At 43.5% G+C, this 23,344-nt stretch overlaps 1 protein-coding gene across 1 annotated transcript in view; it reads left to right on the top strand.

The window, feature by feature from the left end:
- The window catches only part of LOC126237003 (regulating synaptic membrane exocytosis protein 2), a 1,236,422-nt gene that overhangs the window by 281,728 nt on the left and 931,350 nt on the right, over positions 1 to 23,344 (top strand). Inside the window, exons 3-4 of the mRNA XM_049946727.1 lie at positions 21,747 to 22,091; positions 22,188 to 22,510. Coding sequence (XP_049802684.1) covers positions 21,747 to 22,091; positions 22,188 to 22,510 — 668 coding nt within the window. The remainder of the gene's footprint in view (positions 1 to 21,746; positions 22,092 to 22,187; positions 22,511 to 23,344) is intronic.

Raw genomic sequence — 23,344 nt, forward strand, 5'->3', positions numbered from 1 at the left:
CCTTCGATTTACTCTCAAACCATGTTCTGTATTCATTAGACTGTTCATTCCATTCACCACTTCATGTAATTCTTCTTCACTTTCACTCAGGATAGCAACGTCATCACCGAATCGTATCATCGATATCATTTCACCTTGAATTTTAATTCCACTCCTGAACCATTCGTTAATATCCCTCATTGCTTCTTCGGTGTACAGTTTGAACAGTAGCGGGAAAGATCACATCCCTGACTTACACCCTTTTTAATCCGAGCACTTCGTTCTTGGTCGTCCACACGTATTATTCCCCCTTGGCTTTTGTACATATTGTATGTTAGCCGTCTCTCCCTATAGCTGACCCCTATTTTTCTCAGAATTTCGAATATTTTGCACCATTTTACATTGTCGAACGCTTTTTCCAGGTCGACAAATCTTACGAACTTGTCTTGATTTTTCTTTAGTCTTGCTTCCATTATCAACCCCAACGTCAAAATTGCCTTTTCTCGTGCCTTTTCCTATCCTAAAGCCAAACTGATTGTCATCTAACACATCCTCAATGTTCTTTTCCATTCTTCTGTATATTAATGTTGTCAGTAAATTGAATGCATGAGCTGTTAAGCTGATTGTGCGATAATTCTCGCGCTCGTCTACTCTTGCTGTCTTTTGTAATTATGTGGATGATATATTTCCGAAAGTCAGATAGTATGTCTCCAGACTCATATATTTTAAACAACAGCGTGAATAGTGGTTTTGTTGCTACTTCCCCCAATGATTTTATAAATTCTGATGGAATTTTATCTATCCCTTCGGCCTTATTTGATCTTAAATCCAACCAAGCTCTCTTAAATTCTAATTCTAATACTGGAACCCCTATCTCTTTTAAATCGACTCCTGTTTCTTCTGTCACATCAGACATATCTTCCCTCTCATAGAGGCCTTCAATGCACTCTCCAACTTATCCGCTTTCCCCTCTGCATTTAACAGTGGAATTCCCGTTGTACTCTTAGTGTTACCACCCTTGCTTTTAATTTCACCGAAGGTTGTTTTGACTTTCGCATACATTGAGTCAGTCCTTCCGACAATCATTTCTTTTTCTATTTCTTCACATTTTTCATGCAGCCATTTAGTCTTACCTTCCTTGCACTTCCTATTCATTTCATTCCACAGCGAATTGTATTTCTGTATGCCTGAGTTTCCCGGAACATTTTTGTACTTCCGTCTTTCATCGATCAATTGAAGTACTTCTTGTGTTACCCATGGTCTCTTCGCAGTGACCTTCTTTGTACCTACGTTTTTCTTTCCAACTTCTGTGAATGCACTTTTTACAGATTTCCATTCCTCTTCGACTTCACTACCTGCTGATCTATTCCTTATTGCTGACTCTATAGCCTTAGAGAACTTCAAGCGTATCTTGTCATTCCCTAGTACTTCCATGTCCCACTTCTTTGCGTATTGATTCCTCCTGACTAATGTCTTGAACTTCAGCCTACTCTTCACCACTACTTCAGTGTGATCTGAGTCTGTATCTGCTCCTGGGTACGCCTTACAGTCCAGTTTCTGATTTGGGATCTCTGACCATGATGTAATCTAACTAAAATCTTCCAGTATCACGTGGCCTTTTTCCAAGTAGACCTCCTCCTCTTGTCTTTCTTGAACAGAGTACTCGCTGTTACTAGCTGAAATTGATTGCAGAACTCCTCTCTCATTCCTTATCCCAAGCCCATATTCTCCTGTAACCTTTTCTTCTACTCCTTCCCCTACAACTGCATTCCAGTCCCCAATGACTATTAGATTTTCATTTCTCTTTATGTACTGCTACCCTTTCTATATCCTCATATACTTTCTATATCTCTTCATCCTCAGCCTGCGACGTCGGCTTGTATTCCTGAACTATCGTTGTCAGTGTTGATTTGCTGTCGATTCTGATAACAACACCCTGGCACTGAACGGTTCTCAGTAACACACTCTCTTCCCTACCATCATATTCATAAAGAATCCTAGTCCCGTTATACTATCTTCTGCTGCTACTTATACCACCCTATACTCATCTGACCAGAAATTCTTGGCTCCTTTCCATTTCACTTCACTGACCCCTATTATGTCTAAACTGAGCCTTTGCATTTCCCTTTTCAAATTCTCTAGCTCTCCTACCACGTTCAAGCTTCTGACATTCCACGCCATGACTCGTAGAACGTTATCCTTTCGTTGGTTAATCAATCTTTTTCTCGTGGTCACCTCCCCTTCGCAGTCCCCTCTCAGAGATCCAAATGGGGTGCTATTCCGGATTCTTTTGCCAATGGAGAGATCATGACACTTTTTCAATTACATGCCACATGTCCTGTGGATACACGTTGTGCATCTTTAACACAGTAGTTTCCATTGCCTTCTGACTCCTCATGCCTTTGATCATTGCTGATTCTTCCACCTTTAGGGGAGATGAATGTCTATGAGATCCCGTACCTCAACTATTCTGAGCAGCATTGTCAATCAGATCATCACCACAAGATCTGATGTTATCGCCACCGTGTACAACACCTCAGTGTTTCGTTCTTTTGGGCAAAAGAAGTCCCTCTCCTTGGCGTGGCACCTACATCTGATTGCTTGTCAGCGTAATAAAGCTGGAATTTTGGGGTACAGAGTTTATTATTAATTGAATGGTCTTCATGATCAGAACAATTCGCAAAATAAATAAAAATAAACTGTTGTAAATAAGCATATAATCTTAGTGAAAACAAATAGACTTTTATAAATCCTTTACATGATACTAATAAAATGGTGTACAGGATCGATTGATGTATATACTCATTGTATTCTGAGAACAGGGAGAGGGCATATAGACTTTGATGAAAACTGTCCCGTGAAAAAGCTTCATGCATACTTAAGATACAGTTAATAAAAACTAAGAACAAACTAAACTGATATCTGGGATCATTATGCTGAAAGAGTATTTAATGATTCCTATGCATTTCGTGAAAGGGATCATCCAATACTTTGTCATGTATGCTTGACAGGACCATGTTTTCTAGATGTCTAGGAAATTTTTCGGGTTTCGTAATCACTAGATGCGATTCTTAGGGTATTATTTATTTTCCTTGTTGTAGTGGGAATCATCTAACGTGATGATCATAGTGTTTGTACGTGTGTATCTGAGCAGTAATCATGAGCTCAGGTAAGAGATAGCTAACACTGTGAGATGCTTCAGGAATTATTTCTCGATATATGTGTGTCGGAAGAGGATGTTTACGCAGTCTACATTATAGCTGTTTTACCATGTTAGAAGTGCATCTACCATTGGTTTCCTGCCAGGTTTGGTGATGGGGAATGCGAACTTTTCTAAAGGTTTGTGATTGGTCGGTAACAGTCATAACACCTGAATTCAGTCGGTTAAATGCGAGTTTTTCTAGGGTTTACCCTAGTAAATTGCTCATTAATATACAGCATTTTAGTGGAAGGCTTCCTGTAGAAGTTTTACATCAGTCAGATCTTATCCCACAGTATAGACACCACAAAAGCACAATCACAGACCCTGGCAACGTGAAATGTCTACGTTGCCCTTCCACGCCTCCAATCACACATCTTCACTGTTCATGCCACATATATTTCCTGCTGATCGCTTCCATCGTCTCGACTCCCTAGCTCATCGACACTGAGACTAGCGTTCAAAAATCTCGACGTTGTAAGTTTTCGTGAAATATTTGTTACTTTATTTTTAAAATTTATGTTCTTTTGCTTAAATGAAGTTGTTCTGATTATATGACCACATCAAGGTAACACATCATAGTAACAAGAAGCAATAACAGTTTTTAGGAGACATTGGTTTGATTTGATTTAGTAGAAGTAGTAGCTTTATTCATCCGTAGATCTCTTTTTACAAGGATGTAGGACATGTCAAAATATTTACAAATTTAGATCAATTTAAAATAAGCGAATTCGTATACACATGTATTTACAGGCTTCTAGTTAGAGACAATCATTAGATTTACTCCTAGTATACAACACTTTTTTTTTCCAAATAACTTATTAAATAATCTAATTGAAGACACACCAGCATCGATACAGTGTAAGCATTTTGGAAGGATGTACGGCCCATGAAGTATGGACCAAGTACACTTTTCTCGGAAGCACATTGACGTGGGAACACCATTTAGCAGAAGTCGTAGATTAGTGCCTGTAATCGTGCAGTGAAGGCTAGTGATATCGTTTAGTCTCCCAACTACATCTCCAGGCAATATTCTGTACAAGTTTGAGACTCAACGCCACGTCTTGGGATTTGCTAGCTGATGATAACGATCCAGTTTTATCGGCCAGGTGTCCAATAACACGGCAGCATGGCCTAGAGCATGACCCAGTCTATTGCAAGAATCATACAGGTACGTGGCCGTTGAGTAGAGGCGTGTATCGCCTACATTTTGTAATAACTTAACTCTGGTGAACCAGCAGTGCATGTAGCATACAATACCGGGACTATGACTGGCCTTAGAGCGATAACTTGCGCTAATCTGAGTAGGTCACCAACTAACTGCTCAAACAATTGTATACTCAAAGAGTCTGAAGTAGCCCGTAAAACTGTGCAGTGAAGGTATCTGGTATTGGCTCTGAGCACTATGGGACGTAACATCTGAGGTCATCAGTCCCCTAGAACTTAGAACTACTTAAACCTAACTAACCTAAGGGTATCACACACACCCATACTCGAGGCAGGATTCGAACCTGCGACCGTAGCGGTCGCGCGGTTCCAGACTGAACCCCATAGAACCGCTCGGCCACACCGGCCGGCGGTATCTCGCATTCCTCGAGCGCGAAGGTGTTGCATTAGTGTAGGATCGAGTATGTATAGGAGATACCGAGGACAGCCGCGATGAGGAAGCTGTTAAGATCTCAATCCGTAATATTCCATGTTTGCCAGAAGTTCCATTTCCTTTCCTGGAGCCATTTTGGGTGCTTCACATTAAGTAATTTCTTTCCATCCATCTTTGAGTCGTCTCTTAACAATACATCACAGAGTTGCTCTGATGAATCAAGCTTAGTGCTAATGGTCCGTAGACCCATCGTGACCAGACTGCTCCCTAGCTTTTGTAAGGGTACAATTGACGGTGTGACCCTCCTCGTTCGGAATGATTCCACAGCTGAGAGTCGTAATTCCGCTGTCAGCACATGAGCGATTAATCTCAGGGATGATGCGAAGGTTTTGGCAATCGAAGATCCATCATTGTGATAGGGGTGCATAAGAACTGGTCCTCTACTACGAGATCAACGGAAATTCTTTGAGTTCGTAGATAGCAGGGCATTTGTGGCCACAAAGTCTTCTATCTAGCCTGCTACTGTAGCTCTGATGTTATGACAGTATTTTCTTTTCAGAAACGTCCTAACATTCTGCTGTGTGCCCTTCATCTTAACACCGCTTACCAGTGAGGCACAGATGACATCCAAGCGCCACCTGTGCATTGTTTCAAGAGTCTTTTCAACATGGCAGCGACGTGTTTTCAATTTAGGTAAATTTCCTCTGTGGCCTGTTGTCTAAACTTGCGTTAATTCTGATCTTCTTCAAACAACAGCCTGACAACATTCCTGAATGTACCATATCGTACGCTCCTTACTGCAGGGGCGATGAACAGTTTATTATTTTCGGAAATACAGCAACCAGCCACTTTTTTGTGTATTTTTCTTCAGACTAATATGCATTTAGGGATTTCACCCGTCTTCAATCGGCGCAAGACAAATTTGAATCTTCAGTAAATGCGTCGTTAAAACATCGACAGAGAATTCGATGTTGCAGCTGCCCTGTCCCAAATAACAATTTTGGTTAGCTGCTAACTTCGCGAGTTGTATATTTACGATATATTTGTGAGAATAAATTTCAGTTTCTTCAAGTACGTTCAGCTGCCCTGTCGCAAATAACAATTTTGGTTAGCTGCTAACTTCTCGAGTTGTATATTTACGATATATATGTGAGAATAAATTTCAGTTTCTTCAAGTAAGTTCATTCTTTTTCTTTAGTTAGCCGGGTGGAGTATTTGCAAGTAGTGAGCTACGTCTGTAACTTGTTCATCTTCACCTACGTGTAGGGAAAACGTGGATTTGCTGAAATTTTTTAAATGAAGAGCACTCATCTGTTTCCGGAAACGTATGTTGAAATTTCTTCCTGTTTGACCAATGTATAACTTTGAATATGAATTGCAGTTTAATTCGTTTATTTCTGATCGACTGTATGGCTTGCTGCTGCTTTAATATTATGGATGACTATGTCCTTTATTTTTTAATGTTTGTCAAAAGTATACTGACATTTTTTCTTCGGAATTCGTTTGCTACTTTATATGGCAGTTTTCCTAAAAACAGCTGCTCGCATGTTTTTCTGTTAACTATGGTGTGGTGTTATTTGACCTTATCTCTTCTGTTAGATTTGAACACGAACCATTATTGCAAGCAATTGCTTAAATTGTGTTTAATTCGTCAGTTTTGTCATCTGTTTCTTATGGGATTTCGTGTCTTCCATTGTGCATTGCTCCCTATTAAGGCATTTTGTGCTTATCTGGGTGGCATGAGGTTTTACTGATTGTGGCATCTGTGCATGCTGGTTTCCTGTAAACTTGAAACTTATGTCTGTTTTGGAGACACCAGTAAGCCACACTATCGATCAGGAATAGACAAACTTAAATGCAATTCATGTTCAAAGTTATACATTGGCCGAACAAGAAGAGATTTCAGCGTACATTTCCGGGAACACATGCGCGCTTTTCGTTTAAAAAACTTAAGCAATTTCACCTTTTTCCTACGCGTAGCTGAAATTAGTCTCACAAATATGCATCCCCAAGTGACATACAAAATGACCAAGCATAGTTATCCAGGAAAATTTTTCTAAGAAATATCCTCAATTTGCTCAATACAACAACACACTAAATAAAGCTAGAGAAAAAACCCAAACCAATGTGAGATTATCCAGTGCATATAGTAGTTCTTCACAATGTAAATCTGTTGTTCCTTCTTTATTACTTGTAAATGTCGTTCCTACTTTGACTAAAATGTAGTATTCATTCTTATATATAGAATGTGCTATATTACTTTTATTTTTCTAATGTTCCATTTAGTCTAATTAAATATTCACAAAATGCGTTTATTTAATAACCATACAGAGTACTGAGCACATTATTGATAAACAATTTCAGTTCCTTTTATTCATATGCAAGCTTAAACTAGAAATAGTACTTTCAGAACCTATGAGCAAAACGTTACTTTAACCATATACTTTGATATAAACAAAGATGTCGGTCGGTAACATGGCGGATACTGAACTGCTTCAGTGCAAGAGAGAAGTGGAAAACTGCTTGTGCCATACCTATAAATACAAAAATCGGAATAACTACAAGCAGAGTTGGAAGTAAATACACTTAACCAGCAATATTTCGTAAATATATAACTCGAGAAGTGTAGTAACTAAACAAAATTGTTATTTTGCTCAGGGCAGCTGCAACATCCAATTTTTCTCGATGTTTTAACGATGTATTTACCGAATATTCAAATATCTATTACGCTAACTGAAGATGTCTGAAATTCCGAAACGCATGTTAGCCTAAAGAAAAATACATGAAAGAGTAGCTGGTTGCTGCATTCCTGAAATTAATATGATCCACAGTTACGGATCTCAACAACCAGTAAAATCGATAAATTATTGATGAACAGTTTTCCTTGGAATTATTGAAAAAGCTACTTTCTGCAAAGCGTCCATCAACCAGTCATACAGCAAACAGCTAATGATGTTGGTAAGGAAGTTGTTCCTCTTTTAGCTGTATCGAATAACCTTCATAGTCAGCTTTGTAACAGTTTCATTTGGCCAGCCGTGCTATTATCATGTGAAGAGGCGTGTTTATTGTCAAAGTGATCATATTGTTGTTGTGGTCTTCAGTCCTGAGACTGGTTTGATGCAGCTCTCCATGCTACCCTATCCTGTGCAAGTTTCTTCGTCTCCCAGTACCTACTGCAACCTACATCCTTCTGAATCTGCTTAGTGTATTCATCTCTTGGTCTCCCTCTATGATTTTTACCCTCCACGCTGCCCTCCAATGCTAAATTTGTAATCCCTTGATGCCTCAGAACATGTCCTACCAACCTCCTTCTAGTCAGGTTGTGCCACAAACTCCTCTTCTCCCCAATTCTGTTCAATACCTCCTCATTAGTTATGTGATCTACCCATCTAATCTTCAGCATTCTTCTGAAGCACCACATTTCGAAAGCTTCTATTCTCTTCCTGTCCAAACTATTTATCGTCCATGTTTCACTTCCATACATGGCTACACTCCATGCAAATACTTTCAGAAACGACTTCCTGACACTTAAATCTATACTCGATGTTAACAAATTCCTCTTCTTCAGAAACGCTTTCCTTTCCATTGCCAGTCTACATTTTATATCTTCTCTACTTCGACCATTATCAGTTATTTTGCTCCCCAAATAGCAAAACTCCTTTCCTACTTTAAGTGTCTCATTTCCTAATCTAATTCCCTCAGCTTCGCCCGACTTAATTCGACTACATTCCATGATCCTCGTTTTCCTTTTGTTGATGTTCATCTTATATCCTCTTTTCAAGACACTGTCCATTCCGTGCAACTGCTCTTCCAAGTCCTTTGCTGTCTCTGACAGAATTACAATGTCATCGGCAAACCTCAAAGTTTTTATTTCTTCTCCATAGATTTTAATACCTACTCCGAATTTTTCTTTTGTTTCCTTTACTGCTTGCTCAATATACTGATTGAATAAAATTGGGGAAAGGCTATAACCCTGTCTCACTCCCTTCCCAACCACTGCTTCCCTTACATGTCCCTCGACTCTTATAACTGCCATCTGGTTTCTGTACAAATTGTAAATAGCCTTTCGCTCCCTGTATTTTACCCTTGCCACCTTTAGAATTTGAAAGAGAGTATTCCAGTCAACATTGTCAAAAGCGTTCTCTAAGTCTACAAATGCTAGAAACGTAGGTTTGCCTTTTCTTGATCTTTCTTCTGAGATAAGTCGTAATGTCAGTATTGCCTCACGTGTTCCAATATTTCTACGGAATCCAAACTGATCTTCCCCGAGGTCGACTCGTCTGTAAAGAATTCGTGTTAGTATTTTGCAGCTGTGACTTATTAAACTGATAGTTCGGTAATTTTAACATCTGTCAACACCTGCTTCTTTGGTATTGGAATTATTACATTCTTCTTGAAGACTGAGAGTATTTCGCCTGTCTCATACATCTTGCTCACCAGATGGTAGAGTTTTGTCAGGACTGGCTCTCCCAAGGCCGTCAGTAGTTCTAATGGAATGTTGTCTACTCCCGGGGCCTTGTTTCGCCTTAGGTCTTTCAGTGCTCTGTCAAACTCTTCACGCAGTATCGTATCTCCCATTTCATCTTCATCTACATTCTCTTCCATTTCCATAGTTTTGTCCTCAAGTACATCGCCCTTGTATAGACCCTCTACATACTCCTTCCACCTTTCTGCTTTCCCTCTTTGCTTAGAACTGGGTTTCCATCTGAGCTCTTGATATTCATACAAGTGGTTCTCTTTTTCTGCAAACGTCTCTTTAATTTTCCTGTACGCAGTATCTATCTTACCCCTAGTGATATAAGCCTCTACATCCTTACATTTGTCTTCTAGCCATCCCTGTTTAGCCATTTTGCACTTCCTGTCGACCTCATTTTTGAGACGTTTGTATTCCTTTTTGCCGGCTTCATTTACTGCATTTTTGTATTTTCTCCTTTCATCAATTAAATTCAATATTTCTTCTGTTACCCAAGGAGTTCTACTAGCCCTCGTCTTTTTACCTACTTGATCCTCTGCTGCCTTCCTGCTTCATCCCTCAGAGCTACCCATTCTTCTTCTACTGTACTTCTTTCCCCCATTGCTGTCAATTGTTCCCTTATGCTCTCCCTGAAACTCTGTACAACCTTTGGTTTAGTCAGTTTACCCAGGTCCCATCTCCTTAAATTCCCACCTTTTTGCAGTTTCTTCAGGTTTAATCTACAGTTCATAACCAATAGATTGTGGTCAGAGTCCACATCTGCCCCTGGAAATGTCTTACAATTTAATACTTGGTTCCTAAATCTCTGTCTTACCATTATATAATCTATCTGATACCTTTTAGTATCTCCGGGATTCTTCCATGTATACAACCTTCTTTTATGATTCTTGAACCAAGTGTTAGCTATGATTAAGTTATGCTCTGTGCAAAATTCTACCAAACGGCTTCCTCTTTCATTTCTTAGCCCCAATCCATATTCACCTACTACATTTCCTTCTCTCCCTTTTCCTACTACCGAATTCCAGTCACCCATGACTATTAAATTTTCGTCCCCCTTCACTACCTGAATAATTTCTTTTATCTCATCATACATTTCATCAATTTCTTCATCATCTGCAGATCTAGTTGGCATATAAACTTGTACTACTGTAGTAGGCGTGGGCTTCGTGTCGATCTTGGCCACAATAATGCGTTCACTATGCTGTTTGTAGTAGCTTACCCGCACATCTATTTTTTTATTCATTATTAAACCAACACCTGCATTACCCCTTTTTGATTTTGTATTTATAACCCTGTAGTCACCTGACCAGAAGTCTTGTTCCTCCTGCCAGCGAACTTCACTAATTCTTACTATACCTAACTTTAACCTATCCATTTCCCTTTTCAAATTTTCTAATATACCTGCTCAATTAAGGGATCTGACATTCCGCGCTCCGATCCGTAGAACGCCAGTTTTCTTTCTCCTGATAACGACGTCCTCCTGAGTAGTTCCCGCCCGGAGATCCTAATGGGGGAATATTTTACCTCCGGAATATTTTACCCAAGAGGACGCCATCATCATTTAACCATACAGTAAAGCTGCATGCCCTCGGGAAAAATTACGGCTGTAGTTTCCCCTTACTTTCAGCCGTTCGCAGTACCAGCACAGCAAGGCCATTTTGGTTAGTGTTACAAGGCCAGATCAGTCAATCATCCAGACTGTTGCCCCTGTAGCTACTGAAAAGGCTGCTGCCTCTCTTCAGGAACCACACGTTTGTCTGGCCTCTCAACAGATACCCCTCCGTTGTGGTTGCACCTACGGTACGGCCATCTGTATCGCTGAGGCACGCAAGCCTCCCCACCAACGGCAAGGTCCATCGTTCATGGGGGGGGGGGGGGCAAAAAAAAACATATGACTAAAGTGATCATAATGAGATAATTATCCGACTGCATTGCGTTTTTCAAGAAATCGCTGGCCATGTCAGAGAAATAGAGAGAGAGAGAGAGATGGGAAACATGAAAATATCAACAACTGGGTTTGTTAGTAAAGGTGAAGGCACCGTCATGAGTGAAAAGTCGATTAAAAATATAAGCTTTTGATCTTCTATCAGCGAAAGAATAACTACATCATTATTGTATGTTGTCTGGCATCCCCAAGTTGTTGCATGACTATTAGAGTTACCGCATGTTATTTAAGTTAGTTGAGTCTGAGTGGAATTTTCCTACCGTATATCATTTGATATGGCTGACAACTGTGGGCAGTAAACTGTATGACTGTAATTGTGCAGTCTGGTAGTTTTATAAGTGCTGCAACGAGCTGGAATGGTAGCCATAGCGTACGGATTATCACCAGCTACCATAAATTCCTAAAAAAAATCATTTCATGGAAGAATACTGTGAAAACATTCTTCCTATCAATCTGGAATTCTCGAATCATGTATGTAGAGTATACAGTTTGAGAGTCGTGTATGTGCAATGTTTGTCGTATGGAATGGGCTCGCTTCCCGCGCCCGGATTCCCGGGTTCGATTCCCGGCGGGGTCAGGGATTTTCTCTGCCTCGTGATGACTGGGTGTTGTGTGATGTCCTTAGGTTAGTTAGGTTTAAGTAGTTCTAAGTTCTAGGGACTGATGACCATAGATGTTAAGCCCCATAGTGCTCAGAGCCATTTGAACCGTTTTTATGGAGTGGCCTTTTCTGTTAGGCCTCACTTATCATGTGTACCATCAGACGATGTCCCATTAGTCTACTCGAAAAAACAAATTGTTCTATTTCGATACAGTGGCACTGCATTTGGATCCAGTTGGCGTTGTGCTGCCTGATTTATTAATATTAAAATATGCTTGCATATGTTGTCAACCAAGTCATGGGCGTTATTCAGAGCCAGAGTATTGTTTTTAATGTGGTTCGAACTTGTTCGGTGAGTTACAGTGGGTTGCGCAACGTCCTGTGGGAATACCGAACATGAATTTTGGACAATGGGACACATTCTAAATAGCCACAGTCAGTGTAAGTATTGAGAATGACTGTGGTATTGTCGTGGGATTACCTGCAGACGTGTTGATCTCTCCCGCAGACGACACACGAAATTAGCACGCGCAGCTCTAGAAGGCGTGCCTCTGCCGACGCTTGCAGTTGAATGCAGACTGTGTTAGTTGCATTGCTAAAAGCGTTGTTGACGTACGAGGTATGCCATCTGGGAAATTTGGAAATTTGTGGTAAGTTCCTATGGGACCAAACTGCTGAGGTCATCGGTCCCTAGGCTTACACACTACTTAATCTAATTTAATCTAAGTTAAACTCTAAGGACAACACACATGCCCATGCCCGAGGGGGAACTCGAACCTCCGACGGGGGGAGTCGCGCGAACAGTGGCAAGGTGCCTAAGACCGCGCGGCTGCTATCTGGGGTTTAGCTGTTGGTCATGGTGGCCGGAATAGGTAAGCACTGCTGACCAGTTGTGACAGAAATGCTCTATGAATAATAATCCGCTGTAATCATTTTAAAAAGCTTATGCGAAAGCAACAAATCCCTCATTTCTTATTTACGTGAAGCCAAAGGGTAGTAGACAAACAAAAGCTGAATAGAACTAAAATGAGTGTGAAGACAACGATGTGAGAAGTATTCAGTGTATTTGAAAGTAAAATTTTGCTAATCGATCTAACTAAAAATCCTAAGAAGTTTTGGCAAAACGCAAAGTCAGTAAGAGGAACGAAAGTATGTATTCAGTAGCTCGCTGGTCATACTGACATCGAAACAGAAGAGAAAGAAGTGTGCACGAGTGTAGTGAACAAACTACGCCAACTACGGCTGGCTACGGGTACGCGGTTCCACCGGCCTCATATGATGAATGGGACGTGCATATGCTACGTATGCCAAAGTTCCTACTTGAAATTTGAGGCCATCCATTGTGTGAGGATGTCTACAAACCATCGAACAGGAAAGCAGATATCTCGCTAGCTCTCAAGCAAACCAGTTAAAACATTATTTAACAGTAGGATTATGCAGTGAAGCTCCGATGTAAGTTGAGAATCAGATACCGGTATGCGTATCTGAAGTTGAATGACATGTAATTGGTTGTCTTTCATCACCTGTTTGGCGGACGTTAGATGCCGAACAACAGTTTTAGTTTATCCGGCAGTTATGATTATATTGGCGTTTCGGATGATGCTTATGTTGTAATCCACGTGATCGAGAAAATAAGCGGGTGAAGTTTTTCCTGCTGTACGGCTGTGCGCCGCCCTCACTGACGTCACTCCGTACACTTACTTATGAAACACTTGCACAGGATCAGTACCTACTGCGTGACTAGGAGCACTCATTACCAAGGCATTGCTGATAACATTTCGTGAGCTCTCTTAACTCCAAGTTTCTTGATCTTGCATCTTCCTGTCGTTTTTAGGGTTCCGTATCGGTAAAAACAGAACCCACATAGGATCACTGTTGCCCGTCTGCCTGTCTGCCAGCCTGTCCGACTGTTAAGAACCTTTTTTCTCAGAAATGGGTAAACGTATCATGTTCCAATTTATGTCACTTACTAACGTCTGTGGCTCCTTGACGATGTAAAAAATTTAAGCTTCTACGTCAATGCAGTCAAAAGATGCGACCATTTATATCACACATTTTAATACTAAAAATCTCATTCGTCAAATTCTATAGGGTACTTCCCGCTGATCTACAATCATGAAATTTGCCAAGAAACAAGATTTCGCAGTACAAGCAAAGTAAAAAATCCGAAAATTGTTAATTTGTAATTATATCACACGAAAAAAATTGTTTTGGTCATGTTATCTGACTGACTGCCTGTCTGTTAGCAATAAGTACTCCGTCTTCAGGCCACAAGTGGCCCATCGGGACCATCTGACCGCCGTGTCATCCTCAATGAAGATGAGGATAGAGGGGGCGCGTGGTCAGCACACAGCTCTCGCGGTCGTTATGATGGTTTTCTGTGACCGGAGCCGCTACTATTTGGTCGAGTAACTCCTCAACAGGCTTCACGAGGCTGAGTGCACCCCGAAAAATGGCAACAGCATATGGCGGCCCGGATGGTCACCCGTCCAAGTGCCGGCCACGCCCGACAGCGCTTAACTTCTGTGATCTAACGGGAACCGGTGTATCCATTGCGGCAAGGCCGTTGCCCTTTGGCCGTCTGTTTACCCTCTTCTTCTCAGGCACGGGTACCGTATCAGCTCGAAATTTGTGTCACATAAAGTACATGGTCCCTTGGCGGTATAACGTATTTAAACTTTTATGGCAATGGAATCAGAAGATACGGTCTCTTATGTAACATATTCTGATATCTTGCCGGTATCGATAACGACAACAGGCAAAAACTGTCGAATATTTTCGATTCCTGGGATGGAAGAACTTATATATACATAACTCGGTTTGTACGGAACCCTCAATGCGCAAGTCCTGCTCGAAACTATACGTATTTATTACATCTTGGATTGGGTTCTTCATGTCGACGTCTATGGTATCCCGTAGTGTCACACTGACTTGTCCGACGCCCTCTTGTAATCTTGTAAACAGCACTCATGCACCCGTTCGTGTCTAATCGAACCGTTTCAGTTCAGTTACCAGTTCAGGATAGTCGATCCCTACCCAGCTGAGGCCATCGACTATCTACTTGCTCGTTGCAGTTTTTCGTTATCGTGAACTATAGTTCATTTTACAACTCGGTTGTCTAGAACTTTTACCCACTATGAATGTGGGACACTGCGACTGTTGTGAATAAAGGTTTTCAGAAATAACTGCTGTCAGTCGCCTTTTGTGACACTTCAATTTTTATTACACTACTGGCCATTAAAATTGCTACACCACGAATATGACGTGATACAGACGCGAAATTTAACCTACAGGAAGAAGATGCTGTGATATGCAAATGATTAGCTTTCCGGAGCATTCACACAAGGTTGGCGCCGGTGGTGACACCTACAACGTGCTGACATGAGGAAAGTTTCCAACCGATTTCTCATACACAAACGGCATTTGACCGGCATTGCCTGGTGAAACGTTGTTGTGATGCCTCGTGTAAGGAGGAGAAGTGCGTACCATCACGTTTCCGAATTTGATAAAGGTCGGATTGTAGCCTATCGCGATTGCGGTTTATCGTCTCGTGACATTGCTGCTCGCGTTGGTCGAGATCCAATGACTGTTAGAAGAATATGGAATCGGTGGGTTCAGGAGGGTAATACGGAACGCCGTGCTGGATCACAACGGTCTCGTATCACTAGCAATCGAGATGACAGGCATCTTATCCGCATGGCTGTAACGGATCGTGCAGCCACGACTCGATCCCTGAGTCAACAGATGGGGACGTTAGCAAGATAACAACCATCTGCACGAACAGTTAGACGACGTTTGCAGCAGCATGGAGTATCAGCTCGGAGACCATGGCTGCGGTTACCATTGAAGCTGCATCACATACAGGAGCGCCTGCGATGGTGTACTCAACGACGAACCTGGATGCACGAATGGCAAAACGTCATTTTTTTGGATGAATCCAGGTTCTGTTTACAGCAACATGATGGTCGCATCCGTGTTTGGCGACATCGCGGTGAACGCACATAGGAATCGTGTGTTCGTCATCGTCATACTGGCGTATCACCCGACTTGATGGTATGGGGTGCCATTGGTTACACGTCTCGGTCACCTCTTGTTCTCATTGACGGCACTTTGAACAGTGGACGTTACATTTCAGACGTGTTACGACCTGTGGTTCTACCCTTCATTCGATCCCTGCGAAACCCTACATTTCAGCAGGATAATGCACGACCGCATGTTGCAGGTCCTGTACGGGCCTTTCTGGATACAGAAAATGTTCGACTGCTGCCCTGGCCTGCACATTCTCCATATCTCTCCCCAACTGAAAATGTCTGGTCAATGGTGGCCGAGCAACTGGCGTGTCACAATACGCCAGCCACTACTGTTGATGAACTGTGGTATCGTATTGAAGCTGCATGGGCAGCTGTACCTGTACACGCCATACAAGCTCTGTTTGACTCAGTGCCCAGGCGTATCAAGGCCGTTATTATGGCCAGAGGTGATTGTTCTGGGTACTGATTTCTCAGGATCTATGCACCCAAATTGCGTGAAAATGTAATCACATGTCAGTTCTTGTATAATATATTTGTGCAATGAATACCCGTTATCATCTGCATTTCTTCTTGGTGTAGCAATTTTAAAGGCCAGTAGTGTATATCATGACTGGTACACACTTTTAATAATTGTTTGTAGCAGTTTGGAGCTGCGTAGTTTTGGCAAACTACATATTTTATCTTGTTACAGTTACACGACCCCCGCACTGTTATAACAGTTAACAATTATTAAGATTTGATCATGAGTTACTATGCGATTCGAAATCGATCATGGTATAAGGAATGATGGGAAAGTTTCCGTTTGAGGGCGTTGCTCTACCGTATATGCAACGTTTCGTGACTCCGGTGCGGGTGTACACAGTGAGCACCGACATGTAGGTAAGGGACTAGTGTGGCAGTCGTGTCTTTCCGACGTGGGTGTAGTAAATGCGGAAAAGCGAGCAATGGCGACGTTATTACCGATTGCATCCAAACAGGACCAACGTGCTATTACTGTGAATCGAGAATATGTATGGGGAGGCATGTCCGTCGAAAACCAACTGCGACACTGCTTCATGAAAACGCACGTCCCCGTATCACAAATGTCGTTACGCCATCTCAAGCACGACGCTCGAGCACCCGCCCTACAGTCTTGATCTCTCGCCATGCAATTATTACGCCTTCGGTCACTTGAAAAAGGCCTCGAAGGGTCGACAGTTCTTCTCGGACGGGGATGTGCGGCAGGCAGCTACGGACATCTAAACGCAGCAGGACACGGTGTTTTACGAAACGAGTATCTTCAAGCCGGTGACGGCAGTTTTGCGTGATTAGTTCTGAACTGTACGGCTTTCAAACGGAAACTTTTTCAACACCACTTACAAAAGTTGAATCATCGCGAGATTTGGCTGGTTGCTTTAACTTCTGAAATCCTTTTTTCAGTTGTCTGTGTCCTCACAGGAGTAAATTCCAGTTGTACATAATCTAAATTATTTCAGTTACTTCGAAGTTTTATATTTCCAATGAAAATTTTATCACTCTGTACAAGACCGGGTTTTACATACATTTGAAACACATGTGAACTAACTACGATAATGTGAATGTAGACTTTCCTGGCGTACGCTGTTGACGAAACCTTCTCGGGCTTCCATCCAGATGGCTGAGTTGAAATTCAGCGATGTTTCGATGAGTGTCACTCTCATCATCTTCCGACGAAGTGAAACTCATCGAAACGTCGCAGAATTTCAACGCAACCGCCTGGATGGAAGCGCGAAGCGCTGGAAGATTTCATCAACTAAGACCATGAAACTTCCTTGCGCATTAAAACTGTGTGCTGGACCGAGTCTCGAATTCTGGACCTTTGGCTTTCGCGGGCAAATGCTCTGCCGACTGAGCATCCCAAGCACGACACAGTTCTCTGGCCAAACTTGCAGAATCATCACTCCGCTGCAGAGTGAAAATTTCACCCTGGGAACAGCTCCCAGGCTGTGGCTAAGCCACGTCTCCGCAATATCCTTTGTTCCAGGAGTGCCAGTATCAAAAGCTTCACAAGAGAATGTCTGTGGGTAACATAAGGGATTAGACTCAGAGGGCCATATACACGGGTTCCCAGGCAGATGCCGTGTTTCTTGACTTCCGCAAGGCGTTCTATACAGTTCCCCACAGTCGTTTAATGAACAAAGTTAGAGCATATGGACTATCAGACCAATTGTGTGATTGGATCGAAGAGTTCCTAGATAACAGAACGCAGCATGTCATTCTCAATGGAGAGAAGTCTTCCGAAGTGAGAGTGATTTCAGGTGTGCCGCAGGGGAGTGTCGTAGGACCGTTGCTGTTCACAATATACATAAATGACCTTGTGGATAATATCGGAAGTTCACTGAGGCTTTTTGCGGATGATGCTGTGGTATATCGAGAGGTTGTAACAATGGAAAATTGTAGTGAAATGCAGGAGGATCTGCAACGAATTGACGCACGGTGCAGGGAATGGCAACTGAATCTCAATGTAGACAAGTGTAATGTGCTGCGAATACACAGAAAGAAAGATCCTTTATCATTTAGCTACAATATAACAGGTCAGCATCTGCAAGCAGTTATTTCCATAAATCATCTGGGAGTAGGCATTAGAAGTGATTTAAAATGGAATGATTATATAAAATTGATCGTCGGTAAAGCAGACGCCAGACTGAGACTCACTGGAAGAATCTTAAGGAAATGCAATCCGAAAACAAAGGAAGTAGGTTACAGTACACTTGTTCGCCCACTGCTTGAATATCGCTGACCAGTGTGGGATCCGTACCAGATAGGGTTAGTATAAGAGATAGAGAAGATCCAATGGAGAGGCTCTATGGCTCTGAGCACTATGGGACTCAACTGCTGAGGTCATTAGTCCCCTAGAACTTAGAACTAGTTAAACCTAACTAACCTAAGGACATCACAAACATCCATGCCCGAGGCAGGATTCGAACCTGCGACCGTAGCGGTCTTGCGGTTCCAGACTGCAGCGCCTTTAACCGCACGGCCACTTCGGCCGGCTCCAATGGAGAGCAGCGCGCTTCGTTACAGGATCATTTAGTAATCGCGAAAGCGTTACGGAGATGATACATAAACTCCAGTGGAAGACTCTACAGGAGAGACGCTCAGTAGCTCGGTACGGGCTTTTGTTGAAGTTTCGAGAACATACCTTCACCGAGGAATCAAGCAGTATATGCTCCCTCCTACGAATATCTCGCGAAGAGACCATGAGGATAAAATCAGGGAGATTGGAGCTCACGCAGAGCCATACTGACAATCTTTCTTTCCACTAACAATACGAGACTGGAATAGAAGGGAGAACCGAGTAAGGTACTCAAAATACCCTCCGCCACACACCGTCAGGTGGATTGCGGAGTATGGATGTAGATGTAGATGTAGATGTAATGGCGGATGTAAAGCTGTGAGGACATGTTGTAAGTCGTACTTGGGTAGCTCAGTCGGTAAAACACTTGCGCGCGAAGACGAAGATCCCGAGGTCGCGTCTCGGTCTGCCACACAGATTTCTAATCTGCCAGTAAGAGTCATATTACCACATACTCGGCTGCAGAGTGGAAATTTCATTCTGGGAACTAGGACCATATTTCCAATTGAAGTCAGTGGCGGCTCGTAACGAAACATTCGGAAATATCACACGCAAGGCACTTTTTCAGATCTACTGGGTGATTAAAAAGTCAGCATAAATTTGAAAACTTAATAAACCAAGGAATAATGTAGATAGAGAGGTAAAAATTGACACACATGCTTGGAATGACATGGGGTTTTATTAGAACAAAAAACAAAGTTCACAAAATGTCTGACAGATGGCGCTGGACAGCAAAACGTCAGTGACTGCGCATGGCAATCGTGTATAAAAGGAGCTGTAATGAGAGAGAGAATCAGATGCGCCAGCAGTCGCAGCATGTTGACGTTACCTTAAAAGGCGCTTTTAGTGAGGCCTGGTCGTGCGATAGCGTTCTCGCTTCCCGCGCACGGGTTCCCGGGTTCGATTCCCGGCGGGGTCAGGGATTTTCTCTGCCTCGTGATGACTGGGTGTTGTGTGATGTCCTTAGGTTAGTTAGGTTTAAGTAGTTCTAAGTTCTAGGGGACTGATGACCATAGCAGTTAAGTCCCATAGTGCTCAGAGCCATTTGAACCATTTAGTGAGGCCGTATTATCAGAATGGAGAATGTGCTAGTTCAGCGTTACGATCCTATCGCCATAGGAAGGGGATTCGAATGGGTAAAGGTCCGTTGACAAATGCAGCTGTGGCGAGAATGATTTCGAAGTTCGAAGCCACGGATTGTTTAGACGATAGACCCCGTAGTGGCCGACCGTGCACAAGGCGTAATGCTGCTGAGACAGTTCAGGAAGAAATGGAGACTGTAGCGGGTTCGTCTATGCACGGGTAAGTCAGTGCTCGTGCAGTCGCACGTCGCACTGGTATTCCATACACTACTGTTTGGTTGGCACTTAGGCGTACCCTCCGACGCTATCCGTACTGAATCCATCGGCATCATGAACTTTTACCTGGCGATTCAGTGAAGCGGAGGGCATTTGCGGTGTGGGCGTTTCAAAAGATGGCGGAAGATGACGATTGGTTGAGTAACGTGTTGTGGACCGACGAAGCTCATTTCACGCTCCGAGGGTCTGTCAACGCCCAGAACTGCTGAATTTGGGCAACCGAAAATCCTAGAACTGTCGTGGAAACTCCATTGCACGACGAAAAAGTCACGGTACGGGTTGGATTTACCACATCTACCGTTATCGGGCCTTTTATCTTCGAGGAAATGCGTGATTCTGGTTTTGTAACTGCTACCGTAACGGGTGAGGTTATATGTAACAGAATCGCATCATCCCCAGCCTGACTGATAAACACCTGCTGGGACGTACGATGTTTAAGCAGGATGGTGCTCCACCCCATATTGCTAGACGCGTGAAAGATCTCTTGCGCGCGTCATTTGGTGATGTTCGTGGGCCCAGCCGCCACTTTCGTCATGCTTGGCCTCCCAGGTCCCCAGACTTCAGTCCGTGCGATTTGGCTTTGGGGTTACTTGAAGTCGCAAGTGTATCGTGATCGACCGACATCTCTAGGGATGCTGAAAGACAACATCCGACGCCAATGCCTCACCATAACGCCGGACATGCCTTACAGTGCTATTCACAACATTATTCCTCGACTACAGCTATTGTTGAGGAATGATGGTGGACATATTGAGCATTTCCTGTAAAGAACATCATCTTTGCTTTGTCTTACTTTGTAATGCTAATTATTGCTATTCTGACCAGATGAAGCGCCATCTGTCGGAAATTTTTTTAACTTTTGTATTCTTTTGGTTCTAATAAAACCCCATGTCATTCCAAGCATGTGTGTCAATTTGTACCTCTCTATATACATTATTCCGTGATTTATACAGTTTTCAAATTTATACTGACTTTTTGATCACCCGGTACTTGTAGCTGTTGCTCATGAAAAGTTATCAATATATGTCGCATTTTGGTCAAAGTATCTCACGTTGAAGATTTCTCACGAAGTTCGTGTAAAATTGTGAGCCATATGTTTCTGACTATTACAACGCCATCTATCACAAAGCGAAAAAAGTGGTCCAACTAAAACATTCATATTTCTTTACGTACTACACGAATATGTAACAAAAAAGGGGGTTCCTATTTTTAAAAAACGCAGTTATGGCAGCGCCATCTAGCGGGCCAACCATAGCGCCATCTGGTTTCCCCCTTCGAGCTAGACGAGTTTCGTTCTTTGTAGTTTTTTCGTTTGACGCTTATTTCGTGAGATATTTGGCCCGGTCACGATCAATGGACCGCCCTGTATACTTATGCCTGTCACTTTTCTCTATTAATTCTGGCAGACTGTATTTGAGTGCATACTACGATCACCCACGAAGGGAAAAAATGTTTCGTTTTGCAGGTGATCTGGGTGTGCATCCTTTGCCGGAAGAAGCAGGAGCTGCTGAGCAAGACTGGCCAGTGGATCAACAAGGGCATGGCGGCCGGCGACCACGCCATCATCCGCCGCATCGAGGCGGACCTGCACTTGGGCAGCCAGGGGCCGGGCACGGGCGGGGAAGGCCTCGGAGTCGGAGTCGGGGGCGGGATCGCGTCGGAGGCGGGCGCCGTCCCCGGGGGCGGCGACAAGAGGCCCAAGCTGGAGCGCGCGCACAGCGCCGCCGAGAAGGAGAACGTGCCGTCGCTGCTGCAGCGCTCCGGCAGCGTGCTGCACCGCCAGTACTCGCAGCAGGAACGGCTGTCGGGAGCGGCGCCCGCCCCCGCCCCCGCCTCCGCCCCCGGCGCCGCCCCCGGGCCCGGCTCCGTGTCGCCGCACCGCCAGCAGCAGCAGTACCGCGAGGAGGAGATCCGCTACTACCGCGGCGAGCTCGAGGGCCTGATGCGGTCGCAGCAGTACCACCAGCCGGCGGCGCCGCCGGTGCCCTCCTACCGCAACGACTCGTTCAGCTCGGAGCAGTCGTCGTCCGTCGACGTGACGAGCGCCGTGCCCGCCAACAACAAGAAGCACAAGCGCAGCGGCTCCGCCAAGAAGATGGGCCCCGCGCCCGTGGGCCTGGCGCCGCACCACCAGCAGCAGCAGCAGCACTCCTTCTCCAGCTCCGACGACGAGCTCAGGTCGACGCCCGAGTGCACCAGCTGCGAGGAGCACGACAGCGAGAAAGGTGAGTACCCGCCTGCCGGCCGCCACAGGTATGACGCCTCACCTACCTTCCCCGCCCACCGTAGTGCCTCGATCCGTCGGTTCCCCCCCCCCCCCCCCCCCCCACCCTAGCCGAGACGTAAACGAAACAGCAGGCCGGGCCTTTTCCTCTGTCACGGAACCCATTGCCTCGTAGATATAACTGACATAACGACGGTCCTGAGCTCAACATTTCGACGACTTTCCAAACACACTTACCAAAGTATCAGATTGTTGCACATGAACTATCGAATGAACTAATGAAACACGACTGCTAAGCAGTTTCCGTAAATCAAAGAAGAAGCAATAATGTATCATTCTTTTTTTTCCAGCCGGATATTTCTTTACACGCGGAAACAATTTACTGCATATATTCAGAGTCTGAAAACAAGTTACGAAAAACGTACGTTGGCCTATCTTATATTCTTTTCCGTCTAAAACTGTATCTGTCATTCATCACTAGATAAGGCTAATCTGTCTCTCAGGTGGTCAGTGTTTAACTCCTTCGTCTCTTGCAGGCCTTGTGGAGCACAGACTTCACGAAACATTAGCGAACAAGACTTTTGACAAGAGCACGCCTAATAAATTACTGAAATGTCTGGGATATATAGAAATGATCACAACTCTTAACTACACAATCGAGCTACTTCACTTGACGGAGAAATGCTTCTATCCATGAGGCAGGCTCTCATTCAGAATTGGCACCCGGTGAATTGTGAAACGTCTTGGTTGCACATTAATTTTTTGACACGTTTCTTTGGTCAAATAAATATAAAACAAGCCACAGAAAAAGTGGGCTCATAAGGTGTTGAAAATATATC

Source organism: Schistocerca nitens, chromosome 2 (assembly GCF_023898315.1).
Source record: "Schistocerca nitens isolate TAMUIC-IGC-003100 chromosome 2, iqSchNite1.1, whole genome shotgun sequence".
NCBI classification, from domain to species: Eukaryota; Metazoa; Arthropoda; class Insecta; order Orthoptera; family Acrididae; genus Schistocerca; species Schistocerca nitens.